Here is a 20417-nt window from a genome sequence, read left to right as displayed (position 1 = left end):
CTGCTTGGTAAAAACCAAACTGTTGAGTGTAGCAATGTTATTTATCACAGTGGATTATTGAGGTCACTGGCCAAGAGAGATTGGAAGATAAATGATAGGTTAAAAGGAAAATGGTGCTTGTTATAAATGCCATTTACATGTCTTATGACAACTAAAACTGTAATCTGAGGATACCATCATTGAAGTGGTTATAAAAAGATAACCTATGAAATGACTGAGGTGGAAATAAAATAAGAAAATGATTTATTGAAGAAAGACGGTGTGATTGAAAAGAGAATTAAAGAAGTGGTTAAATCATGCAAATATTCATGTGCTTTTCTCAGTTCAAAATGTTTCATATGCTTTTGTCAGTTTAAATTGTTCCATAATCACAGCAAGCTAATATTGAGTTGAAATAGCATTCAAATAACTCTCAAGACATGAATAAAATTAACAGGTTGAAACCATTAATGTAATAAACTGAACAAGAAATTCATCAAGAAGATCCATCATATTTGTGATCAACATCCAGGTTTTCTGCTCCACAGACAGAAGTGGTATTTTCTCCATGGGAGGATGAATTAATTTTTTTAGCCTTTCGTAATAATGTAAGGCTCCGCCATATCCGATATACTACGCCTTTTCTGCAATAGAAATATACAAATTAGATACGTAAAATTGGAATGGGTAAAAGTGCTGTTGAATTTTACTTTAATCTTCCCGCATTTTAAAATTAGCACACACTTCATTTTTCTTTTGTTCCCCTTTCTCTCCTTAGAGCTACATGTAACAAAGACTAACATCAGAACAAGTAAACTATACTCTTAATCATGTTCCTTTGCAAACAGAATATAGCTCTAAATTCCCAAATGGTTCAAATTTGCTGCAGCAGTACAAGCAAAAAAAAAACCCAGACTTCTATGCCTAGAAAAATTCATCACACACTCTAAACAGCTATATATAACAAAGATGACCTCGGAAGATGAATAGAAATTTATTTTTGTATTTTAGTCAGTGCCCATAACTCCTTACAGGCCTCCAGACTGGTAAGAGTGAGGAAGGAATGTATCCTCAAACTAGAGATCTGGCCCAAATACTTATAACAGAGGAAACTCCACTAGAGGCAACAAAAGTGGTGGTATGGAAACAGGTATCATATAGGCCATGGCAGAATTACAACACTAAATACAAACAGCTAGAACAAATATCACAAGGTATGGTATGGACATGTGGTGAGAATGGATGAGGATAGCTGCGTGAAAAAGTGCCACACCCTAGCGGTTGAGGGAACCCGTAGAAGAGGTAGGCCCAGGAAGACCTGGGATGAGGTGGTGAAACACGACCTCTGAACATTAGGCCTCACCGAGGCAATGACTTGCGACCGTGACCTTTGGAAATATGCTGTGCATGAGAAGACCCAGCAGGCCAAGCGAGACCAAAATCCAAGGCCTCTGCCAGGGATGTAGCCAGCCCACTTATGCGTACCTTTCCTTCATTGGTCACTAAACTCCGCTTGTGAAGACATGGTGAGGCAAGTGAAATCGAAATCGAACTAAATTTGTAGGAACACTAAACTCGGCTTGCAAAGACCTGTTGGGGCAAGCGAAAGTGAAATCATGATGGCAACTGTACCAATCGAGCACTAAGAGCACCGTCCGAACGTGATCATTGCCAGAGCAGCTGTCTGGCTTCCGTGCCGGTAGCACGTAAATAGCACTAGTGTGATCATTATCAAAGTCACCTTCCTGGCACTTGTGCCAGTGGCATGTGAAAAGGCATTCAAGCGAGATCGTTGCCAGTGCCGATGGACTGGCCCTTGTGCAGGTGACACGTAATACACCATTTTGAGCGTGGCCTTTGCCAGTAAGACATCCGAGCGAGATCATTGCCAGTGCCGATGGACTGGCTCCTGTGCAGCTGGCACGTAAAACACACCATTTCGATCCTGGCCATTGCCAGTACCCGCCTAACTGGCCCTCGTGCCGGTGGCACATAAAAGCACCCACTACACTCTTGGGGTGGTTGGCGTTAGGAAGGGCATCCAGCTGTAGAAACTCTGCCAAATCAGATTGGAGCTTGCTGTCGCCTCCTGGTCACCAGTCCTCAGTCAAATCGTCCAACCCATGCTAGCATGGAAAGCGGACGTTAAACGATGATGATGATGATGATGATGATCTAGTCCAACATGCTTACAGTTTGACCAATCCAGCACTCTGGATTGGTACTTTTTAATTGACCACAAAAGGATAAAAGCCAAAGTTGACTTCAGTAAGATTTCAGTACACAGTCGAATCAAATATCTCAAAGCATTCTCTCCAATGCTCAAACAATTCTACCATTTCACTACATTATATCAGAGTTTGAAAGCTGAAAATATCAAAGAGCCCAGCATTTTAACAAGGAACAGAGTGAAAAGTAAACTAAGAAAAAAATTAATAAATTAATTTTTCATAATCACATGTAACTGAAATGGTGTAATATATACATCATTGTGAAAGGCATTATTAATGTCAATGTTCCTATTATATATATATATATAGTGAGTGAGAGCAAACTAAACTTAGTATAGATGACTCAAAGTAGAACTCAAATGAATCTGAACTTAAATTCCAAATTCCTCATCCATGACCAGGCCCATAGCATCGAAAGTGGTTTTAAAGAGCAATCCAAATCAAGCTGTTATGAAGGCCATAAGATAGATAAACACAGTAAGGTTTGAGACATATTTACATGGAGTACAAACTGCAGATTATAAAATAAATAAAAAATACATAACGAAAAAGCATTATGTAATCTCAACAACTGCTTCAAAAGGTCAAACTTATGTAATAATCACATTCATAGGTGATATATGTATGATATCATAGGTGTACAACCAGCAACAAGTCCAGATGAAATTGTTAAGCAAGTTAGGCCTCTTTTCAAAGAATAGAGTGACAAGTGTGAGTCATTTACAAATAGGAAAGTTAAAAGAGAAGTGAGAAATTCTTAACCACTCTACAGCTAGAGGCTTTGACCCCCTGCTAGGTGAACTAACCAGAATTTCCTTTGATCAGCTATGAACTTTATCATCTTTAAATCTGATCTTTGTGTAACTGTTCTTCATCCTGCATTTCCTTTTAACTTCCCCTTATCTCTCACTATTTCCATCTGCTTCCTCCAAATTCTCTCTCTTCTCTCTACACCCCTATATTTATAAACACTACTAAATGACTAGCATTTGCCATTCAACTCTTGAGAAGAGAAGCCTAACTTACTTAGCAATTTCATCTGGACTTGTTACTCATTGTCCACTGACTTATGACATTATTTACATATCACCTATGAATATGGATATTATTTAAGTTTGGTCTCTTGAAATGACTGCTGAGATAAGATATTACATAATGTTTTTCCATTATAGATTGTTTTCTTTATTTTATAATCTGTATTTTGTGCTCCATGTAGATACATCCCAAGAATAACTCTGTTTACCTACCTTACTACATCTCTCTCTCTCTCTCTCTCTCTCTCTCTCTCTCTCTCTCTCTCTCTCTCTCTCTCTCTCCACACACACACCTGCGTGCACATGCACACCAGAAATGCAGGTCTTTAAAACAAAAGAATACTGATGAATGTTGATCAAATTTAGCTTCTTTGAAAATTCTTACATTAGTTTGATATAAATTAATGACAGAATTCATTTTAGAATAAATATTTAAAGGAGCTTGAAAATTAGATATAACACACAAAACTGCGATAGACATTAAGTATTAAAAAAAATAGACATTAAGTGTTCAAAAAAGAAAAATAGATTTAAAACTCATAGCCTCAATCACTAAGCTATTCATGATATCAAATACTCATAAAAAGCCATAATATTTCAAGCCTGTAATATTGCAAAAAGAAAGAATCTGAAAAAGAATTAAGGTATTTTAAAATAAATATTTCAGAAGATTTTTATAGTTTGACTTACTTAATATTTAAACCATGAAGTTCTTCAAGAGTAACCATTTCCACAAAATCGATATAAGAATATTCTTCATAAGTGATCTATTACAAGAACAAAGAGTCATTGATTTCTTTCACACAAGATCAATTTTTATAAGAGAATAAGTATTTATCATATGAATTGATTACAGAATTATGGGTATTCATTTTATCAGCTTTTGAAGAATGATGGAAGGGTTAAATTTAAAAGAATTAAAAATAAAGTCATAGGATTTGAACTTACATTTCTACAAAAGGGGAAAATAATCTATTTAACTGTTTATATATTTTTTTATGATTGAAAAATAAGTTTTTTAATCAAACAACTGGATACTGAATATTCCCCTTTTAAGTAAAGCAAGGTGGTTCAAGGCTGTCATGCAATATCAGAAGGAAAGCTTTGTATTTTCCACTAACTGGAAACTTCATTGCCATGGTCTGAAGTCTCAACTATGCCCTCATTAGTTTTGAACTCTATCATACTTCAAGTTAGCTAACTGGTCACAGCTTTGTTCTATACTAACTATTTCAGGCAGCAAATACTCTCACCTTTGATCCACCAAGAACAGTTAAGCTATCCTCTTAGTCATGTTCCTTTGCATACAAAACATTGCAAAATCTCCAAATGGTTCAAATGGAGCTGTGCTGCAAACAGTACACAGGAAGAACATAGACTTCAAATCCAAAAAAATTCATCACACACCCTACTAATTAAACAGTATTTACCCACAACTTTAATGCTTGAAATAATGACATCCAAAATGTGGAAGATGCCATGGTGTATCACACCCACCTACAAACTAGTGCCTCTCTTAAACAGTAGCTAATCCTTTTTAGGTCTCCTGGAAAATCTTGGGAACAATCAACTTCTCCAAGATTGGAGTTCCTTTTCAAGGACCACAATATGGCCTCTGTAAATCTACTGGAGACCTGCATACCTGTGTTACCCATCTTCTGGCATAGACTTGTAAAAAAAGTACAATAATTGTGTGTTTATTTGTTTTGTTCACAACTGAAGCCAATGAAAGTAACAGTTTTTTATATGCAAGTGGATTTGCTGCTTTTACAATAAGATTATACCAATGGTACCACATATGATACCATAGTAAAGAGAGTAATTATTTTATACTACAAATCTCAAAGTCTACTTACATGTTTAATGGTATCTTCATCAACTTGACATTGCTTAAGCCATTTTACAAGTTGTGGGTCCACAGCAACTGAAAATAGTAATAAAAAAATAATTTAAAACCTTAAACTGGTCCCAAATCTATTTTTAATTTTCTGGACCAGCAAATTGTAGTCCTCATTGAGCTCTTCAAATTGTCTCCAAATTTCCTTCTCGATAGCTTCTGCAATTGTTTCACATCAAAGGTCTTGATGCATTAATTCTTCATAGAGATATGCAGAAACCTTTTGTCTCTGATTTAATTGATCATGGTCTTTATCATAGCAATTGATGATCACTGCCTGTGTTGAATGGTGCTACTACTGAGACATGCTGTGTTGAGTGTTTGGGGCTATTCAGGTCCATCTCCTTCCAGGTTGTTTCCTGAATAAGCACTTCCCAATGTAAAATCATCTTGTTTCTGCCATGGTAACCAAACATCCTCTTCTTTTGTTTCACTTTCTTGATCCAAACTTACCAACATATTTCTCTCTCTCTCTGTTGTCCTTTTCCATTGAAATCTCCCATCACTACAGTGAAAGTCAATTTGTGCACTAGCGCTTTCTCTAGCTTTTGGTAGAATTATTCTACTCCATCATCTTTGCTTGTATTTGTGGGATCATGGGTCTGGATGATCTTCAAGGTGGCATTTCTTGAGAGATGAATGTCTAGTAGTCTGGTGCATGTTGAAGGCAATTGGTAAGAAATAATTTGCAAAGCTCATTCTTTGATTATGATGAACCCTATACGACCTGTTGCTGTCACACCTTCTTCTTTTCCCAGTCTCACGATACTTCCATTTGTCCATCTCATATTTATTTATTTCCTTCAACATGTTTCACAGAGCCCTAGCATATCACATTTGATCTTTTTCTTTTCCATTAGATGGGTCATTCTGGTTCTCCATGTTAAAGACCTGCAGTTGTATATATAGCAAGGGTTGTTACCCAATTCCTTGATGGCCTATTGGTACCTGAGGTTTTTAGCAGCCTCTGGTTGCTCAGATTTCGCTCTGCCACCATAGAGCAGTCTGAACTACCTGCAGGACACTAAGGCCCATTTCCTTGCATTGCTTTAGCTTTTAAGATGAGGCCACCCAGCCTGCTAGGCAGGTAGGCCAGTTATTACCTCTTTGGTTTAGCTAGCTTTCATGGGGTAGTCTTTACATAGGGTCAGTAGTCCAGTACCTTTGTAGCTTGGTTGGACATGCAAAGGTATACACCCCACAACCACATAGCTACTGAAGTAGGATTTCACAACATACATACACACATATAAATACATACATACATACATGTGTATATATAAATATACAAAGAAATATACATATCATTTGACAGAAAAGTAAGAAGTGATAGAAACATATAACACAGAGGACAATTGGAAGTTCTTACAAGACAACCTATGGAGAGCTATACATGAAATCTGTGGCTGATGCAAAATTCCAGCCAGACCAAGGGTGATGTGGTGAAACAAAAATAGACAGTCATAAAAGTGAAAAATAAGGCTTGGAAGGTTTAGAAGAAATGGGGTAACAAAAAACTATATCAGGTAGCTAGATGGGAATCAAGGAGACAAGTCTATTTAGCAAGAGAAGTAGGAAAGAAGAGGTTTGCTAATGTTCTACACTGTGAGGACCAAAGACATGAGGTATTCTGAATTGCAAGCTAGTGTATTAGAGAAAAACCAAGATGTTGTAGGAGACAGGTGTGTATGGAAGGATAATGGTACACTTAGTGATTCTGAAAAGAAAGAGACATAGAAGTGCTATTATGAAAGTCTACTAAATGTGGAGAATGAATGAGAGAAAAAAGAATCTTCCTAATGTGAACCTGACAAAGGGTCCAGCCATTCTTGTTGACAGCAATGTTATAGTTAAAACAATTAAGAATATGTAGACTGGAAAAGCTCCTGGTCCATCAGGCATTACCAATGAGATGCTTTAAATATTTGGTAGAGTAGTATAAGGCTTAGTTACACATATAACGAACCAGGATGTTCATGAAGGGAGCATGCCCAGCAACTGTTGTAGCAGCATCATAGTCAACTGTTACAAGGGTAAAGGGGATGCCTTAGAGAGAAGTAATTACAGAAGTATCATATTACTAGACCAGATTAGGAAAGTCACTGAACAAGTGTTGTAATCCTTAATGTTGGATTGTTATAACGTCTACTCTGGTATAGCAGAATATTTAGTAAGACAAGTAAGACCATGACTATCTAAGAATGTCAACTTTGTACTCTCTTACTACACTGACCGATGTCACCTATTTATAGTGACTAGTACATACCACTCATCACGTGGGAAGGGGGTACCATTATTACTATGATCTCCACAACACTCCCCTTTTAAGTTTTTCTTTTTTTTTTAAGGTGTGTCATTCTATTTCTTTTAATAGCATTATTTTTTATAACAACCCACCTCCCTTTTTTTGAGTTTTTTTGTCTTCTTAGTTACACTTTTAATATTTTTTTCTGTTTGGTATCAACTTTCAGGAACTCCGTACATTTTCTTTTTCTTACGTTTATGCGTCTGTGTTCTATCAACTGTAGTCATGTTGGTACTTCAAAAGTATCATATAACCATTCCATTGGGTCTTCCATTCTCTTGGGTTCGCTCTCAATGAATCTTTTTTTTCAGTTGGTTTATGTGTCTCTTGTATACACCTTTTCTATTTCCTACCATTTATAGCATTTTTCCTAACTTGTTTGGTAATCATGCCATCTTCCCAACTCTGTTTTCCGTTCTTATATGCCCTCACAAATACCTTTTTGCAAATTTTGAAATATCTTGCTGTATTTTCCCTTGCAGTCTTTCTATTTTTGCCAGGTAGCAATTTGTTGAAGACTGATTTTATTTTCCTCGCAAACATCAGCTCTGCTGGTGTATTTGGATTTGATGTCACATGATATACTCTTAGGAATTGTTGTAGAGCTATCTCATCCGTGACTTCCGTATCTGGCTTTCTTAAGGCTCCCTTGAATGTATCAACAAAGCATTCTGCTTGGGATGGTATGGTGCAATAATTACATATTCTACCATGAATGTTTTACAAAACATTTTAAATTCAAAAGACACAAACTATGTTCCATTGTCAGACACTATTGCATCTGGGATGCCAAATCTTGCAAATAGCTCATATAGAAAATTTGTCACAGTTGAAGAGGTTGGATTTTTACACTTATGAATTTCTGGCCATTTCAAGAAACTATCAACTACCACTAAGTAGTATGAACTGTTTAAAGGACCAGCAAAACTGATGTGTTGTCTTGACCATGGAACATCTACTTTTGGCCAAGGTTCACTTTTTATTGTTGGTAATTTTGCTGCTAGAGCACATTCTCTACAGCCTTTCACCAAATTTTCTATTTCTCTATCCATTTTTGGCCAGTACACATGGCTATGCATCAAAGCTTTCATCCTCGAAATACTAGGATGTCCAATATGAAATTCCCTCAACATTTTCTTTTGCAGTGTTTCATGTATTACTACTCTCTGTGCATACATCAATATGCTACTACAAATTGAGTATAGGTTCATGTCTTGGTTTCATTTTGCACCAATCTTATTCCTGTTTACTTTTCCTGACCACAGTGTTCTTTTCACTTCTGTTATGAATTTGTCCTTTACTGCATTTTGCTTTATGTCATCTAGGATTACTGATAATTTGTGTACCATACTTCACATTACATTTTTTATTTCTTCTTCTGCTCTTAAAGCTGCAATTACTGTATCTTCAAATGGCTCACAGCGTTTCAGTATCAGTCTGGACAAACCATTGGCATGCCCTAATTTTTTTTATGGTAAATATTCCATTTTGTAGTCATAATTCAATAATGTAGTGCCCCATCGCTGTAGTCTATTTGTTGTGTGTGTTGGTATTCCTTTTTTAGGACCATATATTGACAGTAGTGGGTGATGATCTGTTTGTAGACAGAAACTTCCTCCATGAATAAATCTATGTAATTTTTTCACACCAAATATGATTGCTTATGCTTCTTTTCTATCTGTCTATAGTTGCTTTCAGCTGGTAATAATGATTGTGATGCATAGGCTATAGCCTTTTTACTGCCATCATCATATTTGTGCAGAAGCACAGCTCCTACACCGTAATCACTCACATCTGTAGCTAATATAATATCCAACTTTGGATCAAAATGCATTAACGATAAGTTTGATGTTAAAATGCTTTTTAACTCATCAAATGCCTTCTGGCACTCATCAGTCCAACACCATTTTGTATTTTTCTTTAACAGATCATTGGGCGGGGCCCTTACATTATGTATATTGGGAATGTAAATTTGATAGTAATTTACTAATCCCAAGAATGCTTGTAACATAGTCACATTATTCGGTGTGGGCATATTTTTATTGCAGTTGCTCTGGATGGATCCAGTTTTCATCCATTTTTATCTATTATCTGGCCAAAGTATCTAGTTTTTTCCAGAAAAAATGAAAGTTATAAATAGTGAGTGAATATAAGATAGGATAAAAAGTTATTTTTTAAGGAGGGTGTAGAGACAGTCATTGAGAGGATGGAATTGTGTTAAGTCCGAAAGGAGTTTGTGTTTGTAGACTGAAAATGTAATGCTGTTCAAGGCGAATTTAAGAGTTGGTGGATCCGTGGTGGAGGACAAGGCCAAAGACGGTGATATTTGAGGTGGAGTGGTTGGCCAAGCGAAATTGGTGGGTGACGAGGGGATTCGTATGTAGCCAAACATCTCGTAGATGTTCAGTGAACCAGTCGGCCAGTCTGACCAATGTAGAGTTTGTTGCAGAGATTACATTTGATGCAATAGATAAGGCTGGAAGAAATGCAGGAGGAGTTACAAATGTGGAGGGGGTGCTGGTAGGATCCAGTGAGGGAGATGGTGTTGGTGATGAAAGGACAGGTGTGGCAGTGGGATCTGGAGCATGGACAGGATCCGAGTTGGGTTGGGATGGAGGAGGGGAAGGTGCTACAGACCAGTAGATTGTGTAGGTTACAGGTGCATAGAAGCCCATGTATATATATATATATATATATATATATATATATAATGGGCTTCTTTCAGTTTCTGTTCATCAAATCTACTCACAAGGCTTTGGTTGACCCAAAGCTATAGTAGATGACACATGCTCAAGGTGTCATGCAGTTGGAGTGAACTCAGGACTATGTGATTGGGATGCAAACTTATTACCACATAGCCATACTTGAGCCTATTTGCTGGAGAATTATATTTAAACTATTCAGAAACTGGATGAATATTTTTTAGTTGACTACAAATCGAATTCTTATCTGTCTATATAGCAAGTTTGGTATAGCTTTCTTTTGTTTCAGTTGTCTGCAATGAAGTAATAACAATTTTAAATTATCAAATGAATTATTTTACTGGTTTTAAACTAATGTAAAAGTATTAGAATTTTATTTTTCCAACTGAATAAGATTTTGTGAAAAAGTTGTGAATGACAACACTTACCTGATGGAGATAAAAGTTTACCAACAGAGTTGGCTGAACTGAAACAGATAAGAAAAAAAATGTGTATAAGACTTCAATTTTGTGATTCAACTTATGTATAGGCAGGACAAGAAATACGAATATTCTTGCATATGTCACCTATTTGTCTAAAGTATTTTGCCAAGTGTGCTGGAGTTCCCAGTATTGCGGTGAGTTTTAGTAACTGAATGATTTGTCTTATATTTTTGGGAAATAGATGTATGGAAATGAAGGGTATTGCTAATTTCAATAACAACGCAATTGAAATCAAGAATTGAAACCAGCTGACATTCAATTTACTTACAATATAGTGTATTCTTATTCATAGCAAATTGAAATAGGGGATATTTTAAGAAATAAGTATGTATGAATGAACAAAGTATGTATGGATAAACAAATGAATGTATGCACATACATACATGATGATTGCTTCATCTTGTCAGATGATAGTCATCTCAAATTCAGCCTGATTGTTTTGATTTACTTTCATCCTTGCATGTGCATGGATATGACATTTTATGCCACATCCATTACAATAGGACTTTCTATAGTACAAAATGAATTAAGAAATGAAATGATAGCAAGATGTCTGTATATCACTGGATTTAAGTGACAAAAACTTGTACAACACTTTTGTGACTCTCTCGATTACAATAGTAAGTTCCAATGCCAAGCATTGCAAGATGACTGGTACTATTTTGTCTGCAAGTTTTATGTCAGAGTACCTTCCTCCTACAAAAAGTGTCTTCCTCAGAGTTTTGTCAAGAATAATGTTAACTTCCTTTAGTATTGGGAAATCAATTTAACCCATAGATGGGACCCTGGCAGATACTACCATACCAGATCATGAAAAAAACTTGGGTGTAATAGTAATTAAGAGGTGCCACTATGCTCCTCAAATCTAGAACTTCTGAACTGGAACCTCAACACTGGATACTGTTTACTGTCATACCCAGAACAAACTTATTATATATATATTAGCTTTAGTTTTACTCCAACCAGTGAGACTTCTCATTGGGAGCAAAAATCTCACTTGAAGCAAGAAATCTAGGTAGAGCACATGCATTAGGTACAGCTGCCCAACACTAGGTCAGGTACATGCATTTTTGCTCCTACACGAGTAAAAATGCATGCACACTAAAATAAATTCTGTAAAACAAAGGCTATTGTATATGAAGTAGAAGATACAAGGATCAGCTTGGATCACAACATTGGCTGAAAGTGTTATACTGGCATAGCAGAAGGATAATTCAAAGTAAGATTGAACAATCACTCCTTTTCTTTCAAGATCAGTACAACAAAGCTCTCAATTTATGTCTGTCAATTAAAAGAGAGAGTTGCAGATTACAACATCATTTGGAAGATAATGGAGAGGCATAGGCCTTAAGTAAATATTAGCAGGGGATATGAACATTGTACAACTGAAAGAAAACTTATACTGAAAAATTTACCAGCAGAAAAGCTAACTTAAATGTCAAAAGTGGCACACTCAGCATCTGCCTACACTACATTAAGTACATTTTAAGATTTTGATCACCACCAATATGATAGTGGTGCCACACTGAATTACAATGTACCAGTTAAAGAGCCTTCTTATCTATCTGCTTAATCGAATCTTTTTCAGCTAGAAAAAATTATTCTAGTTTTAAAATATTTTAGGTATTTTACAAGATGGTATCAGAAAGTTCCTGGACTAGTTACGTTCAATAAAAAATAACTTATTTATTTAAGCTTTAACATCATCTTCGAAATAGTACCTTGTGCAGCAATACACCGGTCCTAGCATTCAAGCCACTTTTGGAATCCAGCATGGAAGCCATTTTCTGTAAGCAAGTTGAGGACCTTCTGCAATTTGTGCTTGATCTCAACAATAGTGTCAAAATGGCAAACTCTGAGCTGCACTTTCATCTTGGAGAAGAGATGGAAGTCTGCAAGTGCTAAATCTGGTGAATAGGGTGAATGTGAAAGCAATAACACGTTTTTGGTGAGAAACTCATGAGTGAGGAAAGGTTGGTGACAGGATGAATTGTTGTTGTGAAGAATCCAATTCTTTGCACTCCACAGATCCAGTTGCTTTTACTGAATGTACTCCCTCAAATGTTTCAAATCATCATTAATTGTCCTCTGACAATCCTCATGCACAAGCTGATGAATTTTCTCCACATTTCCAGATGGGATGCTCATGGTAGGTCTTCCAGATTGCAAATCATATTCCAGAGATGTTCTTCCACTTTTGAAGTGCCCATGCTACTTGAAACATTACATTAAGACTCATTGCCTTGTTGTTGTAAGTTTGCTAAAGCATGTCAATGTCTCTGTAGCAGACTTCCCTAGTTTAACGCCAAATTTCACATCGGCTTTTTGTTCCAACTTCCTGTCCATGACAAAAATCACAGACTACAACATACATGTGATCACAAAAACACAAATTTCACAACTTGCGAAGTAAACACAGAGGTGTCACTCAGCACACTACCTTACAAAGGTCACTGCAGGCTCTCACGGACTATATGAAAGAGAATTCAAAAATTGCTATGCTAATTACATGCCTTCCTTCTGACACAGGGACAAAAGTAAAGCTACTAAGTTGGTTAGTCACACATGGGGTTTGAAATTGAATGCCACACCACATACAACAAAGTGGAAAATAGTCACAAAAATCAACACCCTATGTTAACAGATAAAAAAAAAAAATGTAAGCTATGCATAGCTGAAAGAAGACATTCTTTTCAGTGTTGGGATGAGTTGATCCAAATTTACAATTAACTTCCTTAAAATGTTCAGCAATATAAGCAGTGATTATATAGCTCTGATAAGAATAGGATGGTGTAGAATTCCTCTCCCACTGTAGCATTTTAACTGACCAAATTTGGGACTGATTAAATATGCATAACTGGCTCTGTGGTTAGGAAGTTTGCTTCCCAGTTACATGATTTTGTGTTCAGTCCAACTGCGTGGCACCTTGGGCAAGTGTCTTCTGCTATAGCCCCGGGCCGACCGAAGCTTTGTGATTGAATTTGGTAGGCAGCAGTTACCGCCGCATGTGTATATGTCTGTGTATGTGCTTGTGCCTCTCCGAGAGAGAGGGATGCATTGCAGCATTTTGATATATGCCATTCATCATCATCATCATCGTTTAATGTCCGCTTTCCATGCTAGCATGGGTTGGACGATTTGACTGAGGACTGGTGCAACCGGATGGCTACACCAGGCTCCAATCTAATTTGGCAGAGTTTCTACAGCTGGATGCCCTTCCTAACGCCAACCACTCAGAGAGTGTAGTGGGTGCTTTTACGTGTCACCCGCACGAAAACGGCCATGCTCGAAATGGTGTCTTTTATGTGCCACCCACACAAGAGCCAGTCCAGGGGCACTGGCAACGATCTCACTTGGCTTGCCGGGTCTTCTTACGCACAGCACATTTCCAAAGGCCTCGGTCAGTAGTCATCACCTCGGTGAGGCCCAATGTTCGAAGGTCTTGCCTCACCACCTCAGCCCAGGTCTTCCTGGGCCTACCTCTTCCACGGGTTCCCTCAACTGTTAAGGAGTGGCACTTTTTCATGCAGCTATCCTCATTCATTCTCACCACATGTCCAAACCAGCGCAATCCTCTCTCTTGCACACCACTACTGATGCTTCTTATGTTCAGCTTTTCTCTCAAGATACTTACACTCTGACGGGTATGCACATTTACATTACACATCCAGCGGAGCATACTGGCTTTATTCCTTGCGAGCTTACGCATGTCCTCAGCAGTCACAGCCCATGTTTCACTGCCGTGTAGCATGGCTGTTCGTACACATGCGTCATACAGTCTGCCTTTTACCCTGAGTGAGAGTCCCTTTGTCGCCAGCAGAGGTAAGAGCTCTCTAAACTTGGCCCAGGCTATTCTTATTCTAGCAGTTACACTTTCAGCGCACCCACCCCCACTACTAACTTGGTCACCCAGATAGCGGAAGCTATCAACTACCTCTAGTTTTTCTCCCTGGAATGAGATAGAAGTTGTTTCCTGTTTGTTTACAGTGTTTATTGCACCTGAACATCTGCCACATACAAAAACTAACTTTGTAGTTAATCTGCCTTTGATATTGCTATGTGTCCATAGCTTGCACCGGGTACATCTTATAGAGTTACTACCTACTCCTTTACTACATACTGAGCAGGGCCATCTACCTGAAGGGGTTTGTGTTTTATCTACCTTCCTACTTATTAGGATTTTGGTTTTTGCTAGGTTGACTCTAAGGCCCTTCAATTCTAGTCCTTGCTTCCACACCTTAAACTTCTCTAGTTCTTATACATAGCAGATTAAATCAAGACTGAATCTCCATTTTTATTTTATGCATGCATGCATGTATGTATGTGTGTTCGTATGTACGTACGTATGTATGTGTGCATGCATACAATCATACATACATACATATGAGTGGAAAAGAAAATAGACTAACTTGTGTTTTTCTTGCTGCATTTTCCAGTCAATGAAAGTCTGGTGCAAAGAACTTAGTGTATCCAATAATTGTTTCAATAACCTGGGAAACAGAGAAAAGATTGTGAAATATAAATTCAAATACAATCAAATCTGCCAACAAAGCTCATTTTGATAAGAAGTAAGAATTTCACTCTATTAGAAACAGATTAGCATAACAACCCAAAACTGAAATATTACCTACCATGAGTTAATGAGGATGTCAGGATCAAGATATCTCTTCATTTTTATGCAATATTTAAAAACAAGTGAATAAGATGCAAAAGGATTGGCATAACAATGTATTCCACTATGGTTGATTAGATAATTATTAGTGATATAATGAGTCTTAATTGTCTATGTCATAGCATATGCACTTTAAATATAATGATGATGATAGAGTACAGGAACTAGCTGATATTTTACTTATAATTGAAGTGATGCCTGCTGGAAAGCAGTCATTAATATTTCCTTTTATTAGGCCATTTGAGTTTTGAGCTTACAGTAGAATGATGTTAAATTACCTACAGTAAAGCTCACAACTGTTTAGAGTACTACTGTAATACTAATGATAATAAAGATTTCTCATATAAGTACAAGGTTACAATCTTGGTAGAGGGGTAGTTGATTGTACCTAGTGCAGTATCTAAATTCTGTATTTATTTGATTGATGCCAGAAGGATGATCACAGAATAATCAGATACTAAACTAGATTCCTTAAAATTTAGATTTTATACCTATTGTTACTCTAAAACTTTAAATAATTTTGGTTATCATGACCATTACTAACAAACCATTTGCTGTTTCTGCCATCATGATATCTATTTTCCCATAACATTCTCTTTTATTATATCCTGATCTTGCATTATCATATATGGAAGACCCACATGCTACCCTCTTAAAAAGAAAGATACATTAGAAGTGTAGTTATAGACACTTTTAAAAAACTGGATGGTCAAGGCTAGAAAGCTTCAATCAGAGCTGATCTAAGCTTACACAGAACAATTTTTTTCATCTAGTAAACATCTTTCATTCAAATTATGGTATATCAACATAGCTATTTCGCCTGTGTACATCAGTTAGTGTTTTTATGACAACAGTCATAACACTGGTCAACAAAATGAAACTTTTTTTAATCATCAGAGTTGCTGATTGACTTTTCTGGGTTAATTTTTGATGCTGATTACGAATCTGAAGTCCGATTTCCTCTATCAGGTCACATTTTCGTGTTAATGATACCTACTGTTTTAACTTATAGGATACGTAAAGCATATCTATATAAAGTATAATGAATACAAGATACGATAATTTCATGGCTTTTTATTGTACAAAATTAAAATTATTGTGTACAAATAAGTTGGAATACACTCGAATGCATAACAACTTAAAATCTTTGGGATTTGGACTTTCTATGGTGTTTTGTCTCAGGTTCATCCCTGTATAACATCCAACAGTAGTCAGTTAACATTCCTGCATTCCAAAATCCTTGATATCATTGTTCCATCGATGCAATATCTTGATGAAAGCGTTCCCCTTGCTCATCAGACACTGCTCCAAGGTTCTCTGCAAAAAAATCCAGATGTGAATCAAGGAAGTGGATTTTTAGTGACATCCGACAGCCCATTGCAGCATAGGAGTCTAGAAGACATTTCACTCCATTTCTAAACTCTAGAGATCTCTTGTTGCCTAGGAAATTTTCACAGAGCCATTTGAAGGATTCCCAGGCTTTAAGCTCAATCTCATCGAGTGCTGTGAGGAAGTGGTTGTCCTTCAGGAGTTCTGTTATCTGTGGACCTATGAATACACCACCCTTCAGTTTTGCCTCGGTGACTTTTGGAAATTTGGCCTTCACATATTCAAAACCTTTTGAACTTTTCAGAGCAAGTGTCTTCATGAATTGTTTCATGAGGCCAAGCTTTATGTGAAGAGGGGGAAGAAGAACATTTTCTAAGTTTAAAAGTGGCTTGCTCTGAACGCTAGAAACTCCCGGCTCATATTATTTTTCACAAAGGCCACTCTGATTGCACATAGTGCTTGTTAGTTGCGCGACTATCCCACAGGCATAAAAAGCAACAATATTTCGTGAACCCAGATTGCATTCCCATCAATATTCCAATCACTTTCATGTCTCCACATATTTTCCAGCTGTAGTTTGTATACTTTATGGCATTGAGGAGTACTTGCATGTTTTCATAACACTCCTTCATGTGCACTGAATGTCCTATGGGAATGGATGGTTTCTTATTGCCGTTGTGTAGTAGTACTACCTTGAGGCTTCTCTTAGATGAATCGATGAATAAGTGCCATTCAGCTGGAACATGCTCTTGGAACAAGCAGCGAAATAACTCATCAGTGTTATTACTGAAACAAAGTGGTCCATCAACAGAGAAGCATGAAGTCAGATCCCTATTTCTCTTCCTGAAATGAGTAATACAAACATCTTTCTTAAGCAGACACTTTTCTTGTAGGCGAGTTGCTAATAGTTCAGCTTTATCCTTCGACAATGACAAGTCTCTGACTAAATCATTTAACTCTCCTTGAGAAAATTTCTGTGGTACGTCTTCATTTTCAATCGTGAAATCTGCATCCACTTCAGTGTCTTCCACAGCAGTAGTATTTTCTTCAGGAAATACATCTTAGTCAGACATCTGAAGGCCATTTTCTGGTGGCATTGGAATAGGAAGATCATCATCGTTGTGTGGTACTGGTCTTCTTGCTGATTCCAAGTTGGGATACACAATCTTATGTTTGGTCTTTACAGTAAACCCACATACATTAATGTTGCAGAAATAACAGCCCATGAAATGATCCTTTGGCTCTCTCCATATCATAGGTGTTGCAAATGGCATTGCTCTCTTCCTCTTATTTAGCCAATCCCTTAGTCCATTTGAACAAGCTGAGCAGATGATGTGCGGGGCCCAACTCTTATCTTGATACCTGAGAGAGCAGCCAAAGTATAACTGGTAGACCTTCTTGATTTCACTTGTGATGACACGTTGCTGAGCTTTGGTGGTAAATGAACCACAGACATGACAAAATATATCAGGACTGTTCTTGCAATGCCTTGACATCCTGAGTAGAATTTGATGATGACTTGGCACCTTAAACAGAAAGTAAAATTTATGAAAAGAAAAGATTATGAAAACATAAAATTACAGAAAAACTGTGCCTGATAGAAGGAAACCGATTACATTTTGGAAATCCACGGACAAAACTACATATAAAACACCATATAATATCCCTGATGAAAATTGGCTGTTGACCAGTGTAATTAGCACTGAGAGAGAAATGATGGCCCTGTAAGTATTTATGCACAAAAATGTTATAGCAAAAACAGTGTACAGAATTTTTGACTGTACATAAATCTAAAAACATTAAGGTAATTTGGACATATTCTTTTATTCCTTTACTTGCTTCAGTCATTTGACTGTTGTCATGCTGGAGCACTGACTTTAGTCAAGCAAATCAACCCCAGGACTTATTCTTTGTAAGTCTGGTACTTATTCTATCAGTCTCTTTGGCTGAACTGCTAAGTTATGGGGACATAAACACACCAGCATCGGTTGTCAAGTGATGTTGGGGGGACAAACACAGACACACACGCATACGATGGGCTTCTTTCAGTTTCCATCTACCAAATCCACTCACAAAGCTTTGGTCAGCCTGAAGCTATAGTAGAAGACACTTGCCCAATGTGTCATGTAGTGGGACTGAACCCGGAACCATGTGGTTGGTAAGCAAGCTACTTATCACACAGCCACTCCTGCATCTATATCACTTATAGCCATATTTTTATCAAATAATTTGCAGTGCAGTTTTCACACTAAATTTGCCTTTTATCACATCTATTTAAAAAAATAAATTCGATGGGTTTTTCTTTCTGGTGTAGTTAGTTCTATAGCTTAACCTCCATAGAAGGAATATTGTTAAAAACTTTTTCAATACACTTGTTATCTTTTCTTTTCAATAAAACTCTGGAGGTGCTTAAGCTTACTTTTGTATTTCATCTCTCATCTGTTGTACAGCTTCATTTGTAGAAGTGGAGCGGAGAATACAGGAAGCAGATTTTGTTGAAGTGGCAGGAGTTGACAAACTTTCCGCAGCTGAAGCAGACCCTAGGTTAGAAGAGATAAGCAAAAATATTTTAGTGCTTATAATTTGTTTCAGAGCATGTGTAGAGACAACAATGATATATTTAAGCATGTAGGCAAGTATCTGTAGACATAAATATGAGGCTGAAAAGTTCATAGGCTGACAAAGATACTCTCATGGAATGTTAGTAAATGATATTGGCTATTATCATATTCCAGTCATCCATCATCATGTGGTGAATACAATCAATATTTCCCTTGGTGGTGGCATTTGCAGTATGTCCAGACTTTGAGTCATCTTCAAGACTCCCCCTTCCCTCCTAAATTTAGGTGCCCATTTTTGTACTCTTTTACTTGTTTCAGTCATTTGACTGCAGCCATACTGGAGCATTGCCTTTAGTCGAATAAATCGACCCCAGAACTTATTCTTTGTAATCCTAATACTTATTCTATAGGTCTCTTTTTGCCAAACCGCTAAGTCATGGGGACATAAACACACCAACATCGGTTGTCAAGTGATGGTGGGGGACAAACACATACATACATATATATATATATATATATATATATATATATATATATATATATATATATATATATATACGATGGGCTTCTTTCAGTTTCTGTCTACCAAATTCACTCACAAGTCTTTAGTTGGCCCGAGGCTATAGTAGAAGACACTTGCCCAACATGCCACACAGTGGGACTGAACCTGGAACCATGTGATTGGGAAACAAGCTTCTTACCACACAGCCACTCCTGTGACTGATGATAAAGCAGAAGTTTTATCTCCTATTGTAGCGACCATGTTAGCATGAATGTCATTGGGGACTAAACCCATTTTTTGTAGGTACTTGATATCACCACAATGCCAAATTTTGTCCACTTTCAAGAGAAAGTTGCTAGCAGCTGGTTTTGAAGTGTTCTTTGAACAGTCAGGTATCAGTTTACCTGGAAATAAACAATGAGGTTATTAATAAGAAGAGTTGAAATTAATGCATACAAGATTTTACAACTCTAGAATCACTCCTCCATAGTCAGCCAATGAACTTTCCAGCTCATCCTTGTATGTATAAAACTGAGAAAGAGAAAAACAGAGAAGGAGATACATATATATATATATATATATATATATACACACACACACACACACACACACACACACACACACACACACACACACAAGTAAGCACATAGATGCAATGCAAAACAAGGTGGAAAAAGTAGTACTCGAATACTGAAGGTAGAGTAATATACTTTTTTTTATTAA

At 37.0% G+C, this 20417-nt stretch overlaps 1 protein-coding gene across 9 annotated transcripts in view; it reads right to left on the bottom strand.

Annotated features, from left to right (window-relative positions):
• Positions 1 to 226: 226 nt before the first annotated feature.
• The window catches only part of LOC106882224 (mitogen-activated protein kinase kinase kinase 5), a 294987-nt gene continuing 274796 nt past the window's right edge, over positions 227 to 20417 (bottom strand). For all 9 annotated transcript variants that reach the window (XM_089347114.1, XM_089347115.1, XM_052978403.2 and 6 more), the window contains 6 exons: positions 19051 to 19171; positions 15040 to 15120; positions 10577 to 10614; positions 5101 to 5168; positions 3935 to 4011; positions 227 to 623 (listed from right to left, as the gene is read on the bottom strand). In XM_089347114.1, coding sequence (XP_089203240.1) covers positions 476 to 623; positions 3935 to 4011; positions 5101 to 5168; positions 10577 to 10614; positions 15040 to 15120; positions 19051 to 19171 — 533 coding nt within the window. In that variant the 3' untranslated portion in view covers positions 227 to 475. The remainder of the gene's footprint in view (positions 624 to 3934; positions 4012 to 5100; positions 5169 to 10576; positions 10615 to 15039; positions 15121 to 19050; positions 19172 to 20417) is intronic.

Source organism: Octopus bimaculoides, chromosome 2 (genome assembly GCF_046866305.1).
Source record: "Octopus bimaculoides isolate indiv1 chromosome 2, ASM4686630v1, whole genome shotgun sequence".
Classification (NCBI taxonomy): domain Eukaryota; kingdom Metazoa; phylum Mollusca; class Cephalopoda; order Octopoda; family Octopodidae; genus Octopus; species Octopus bimaculoides.
This window is presented reverse-complemented; position numbering and strand designations above follow the sequence as displayed.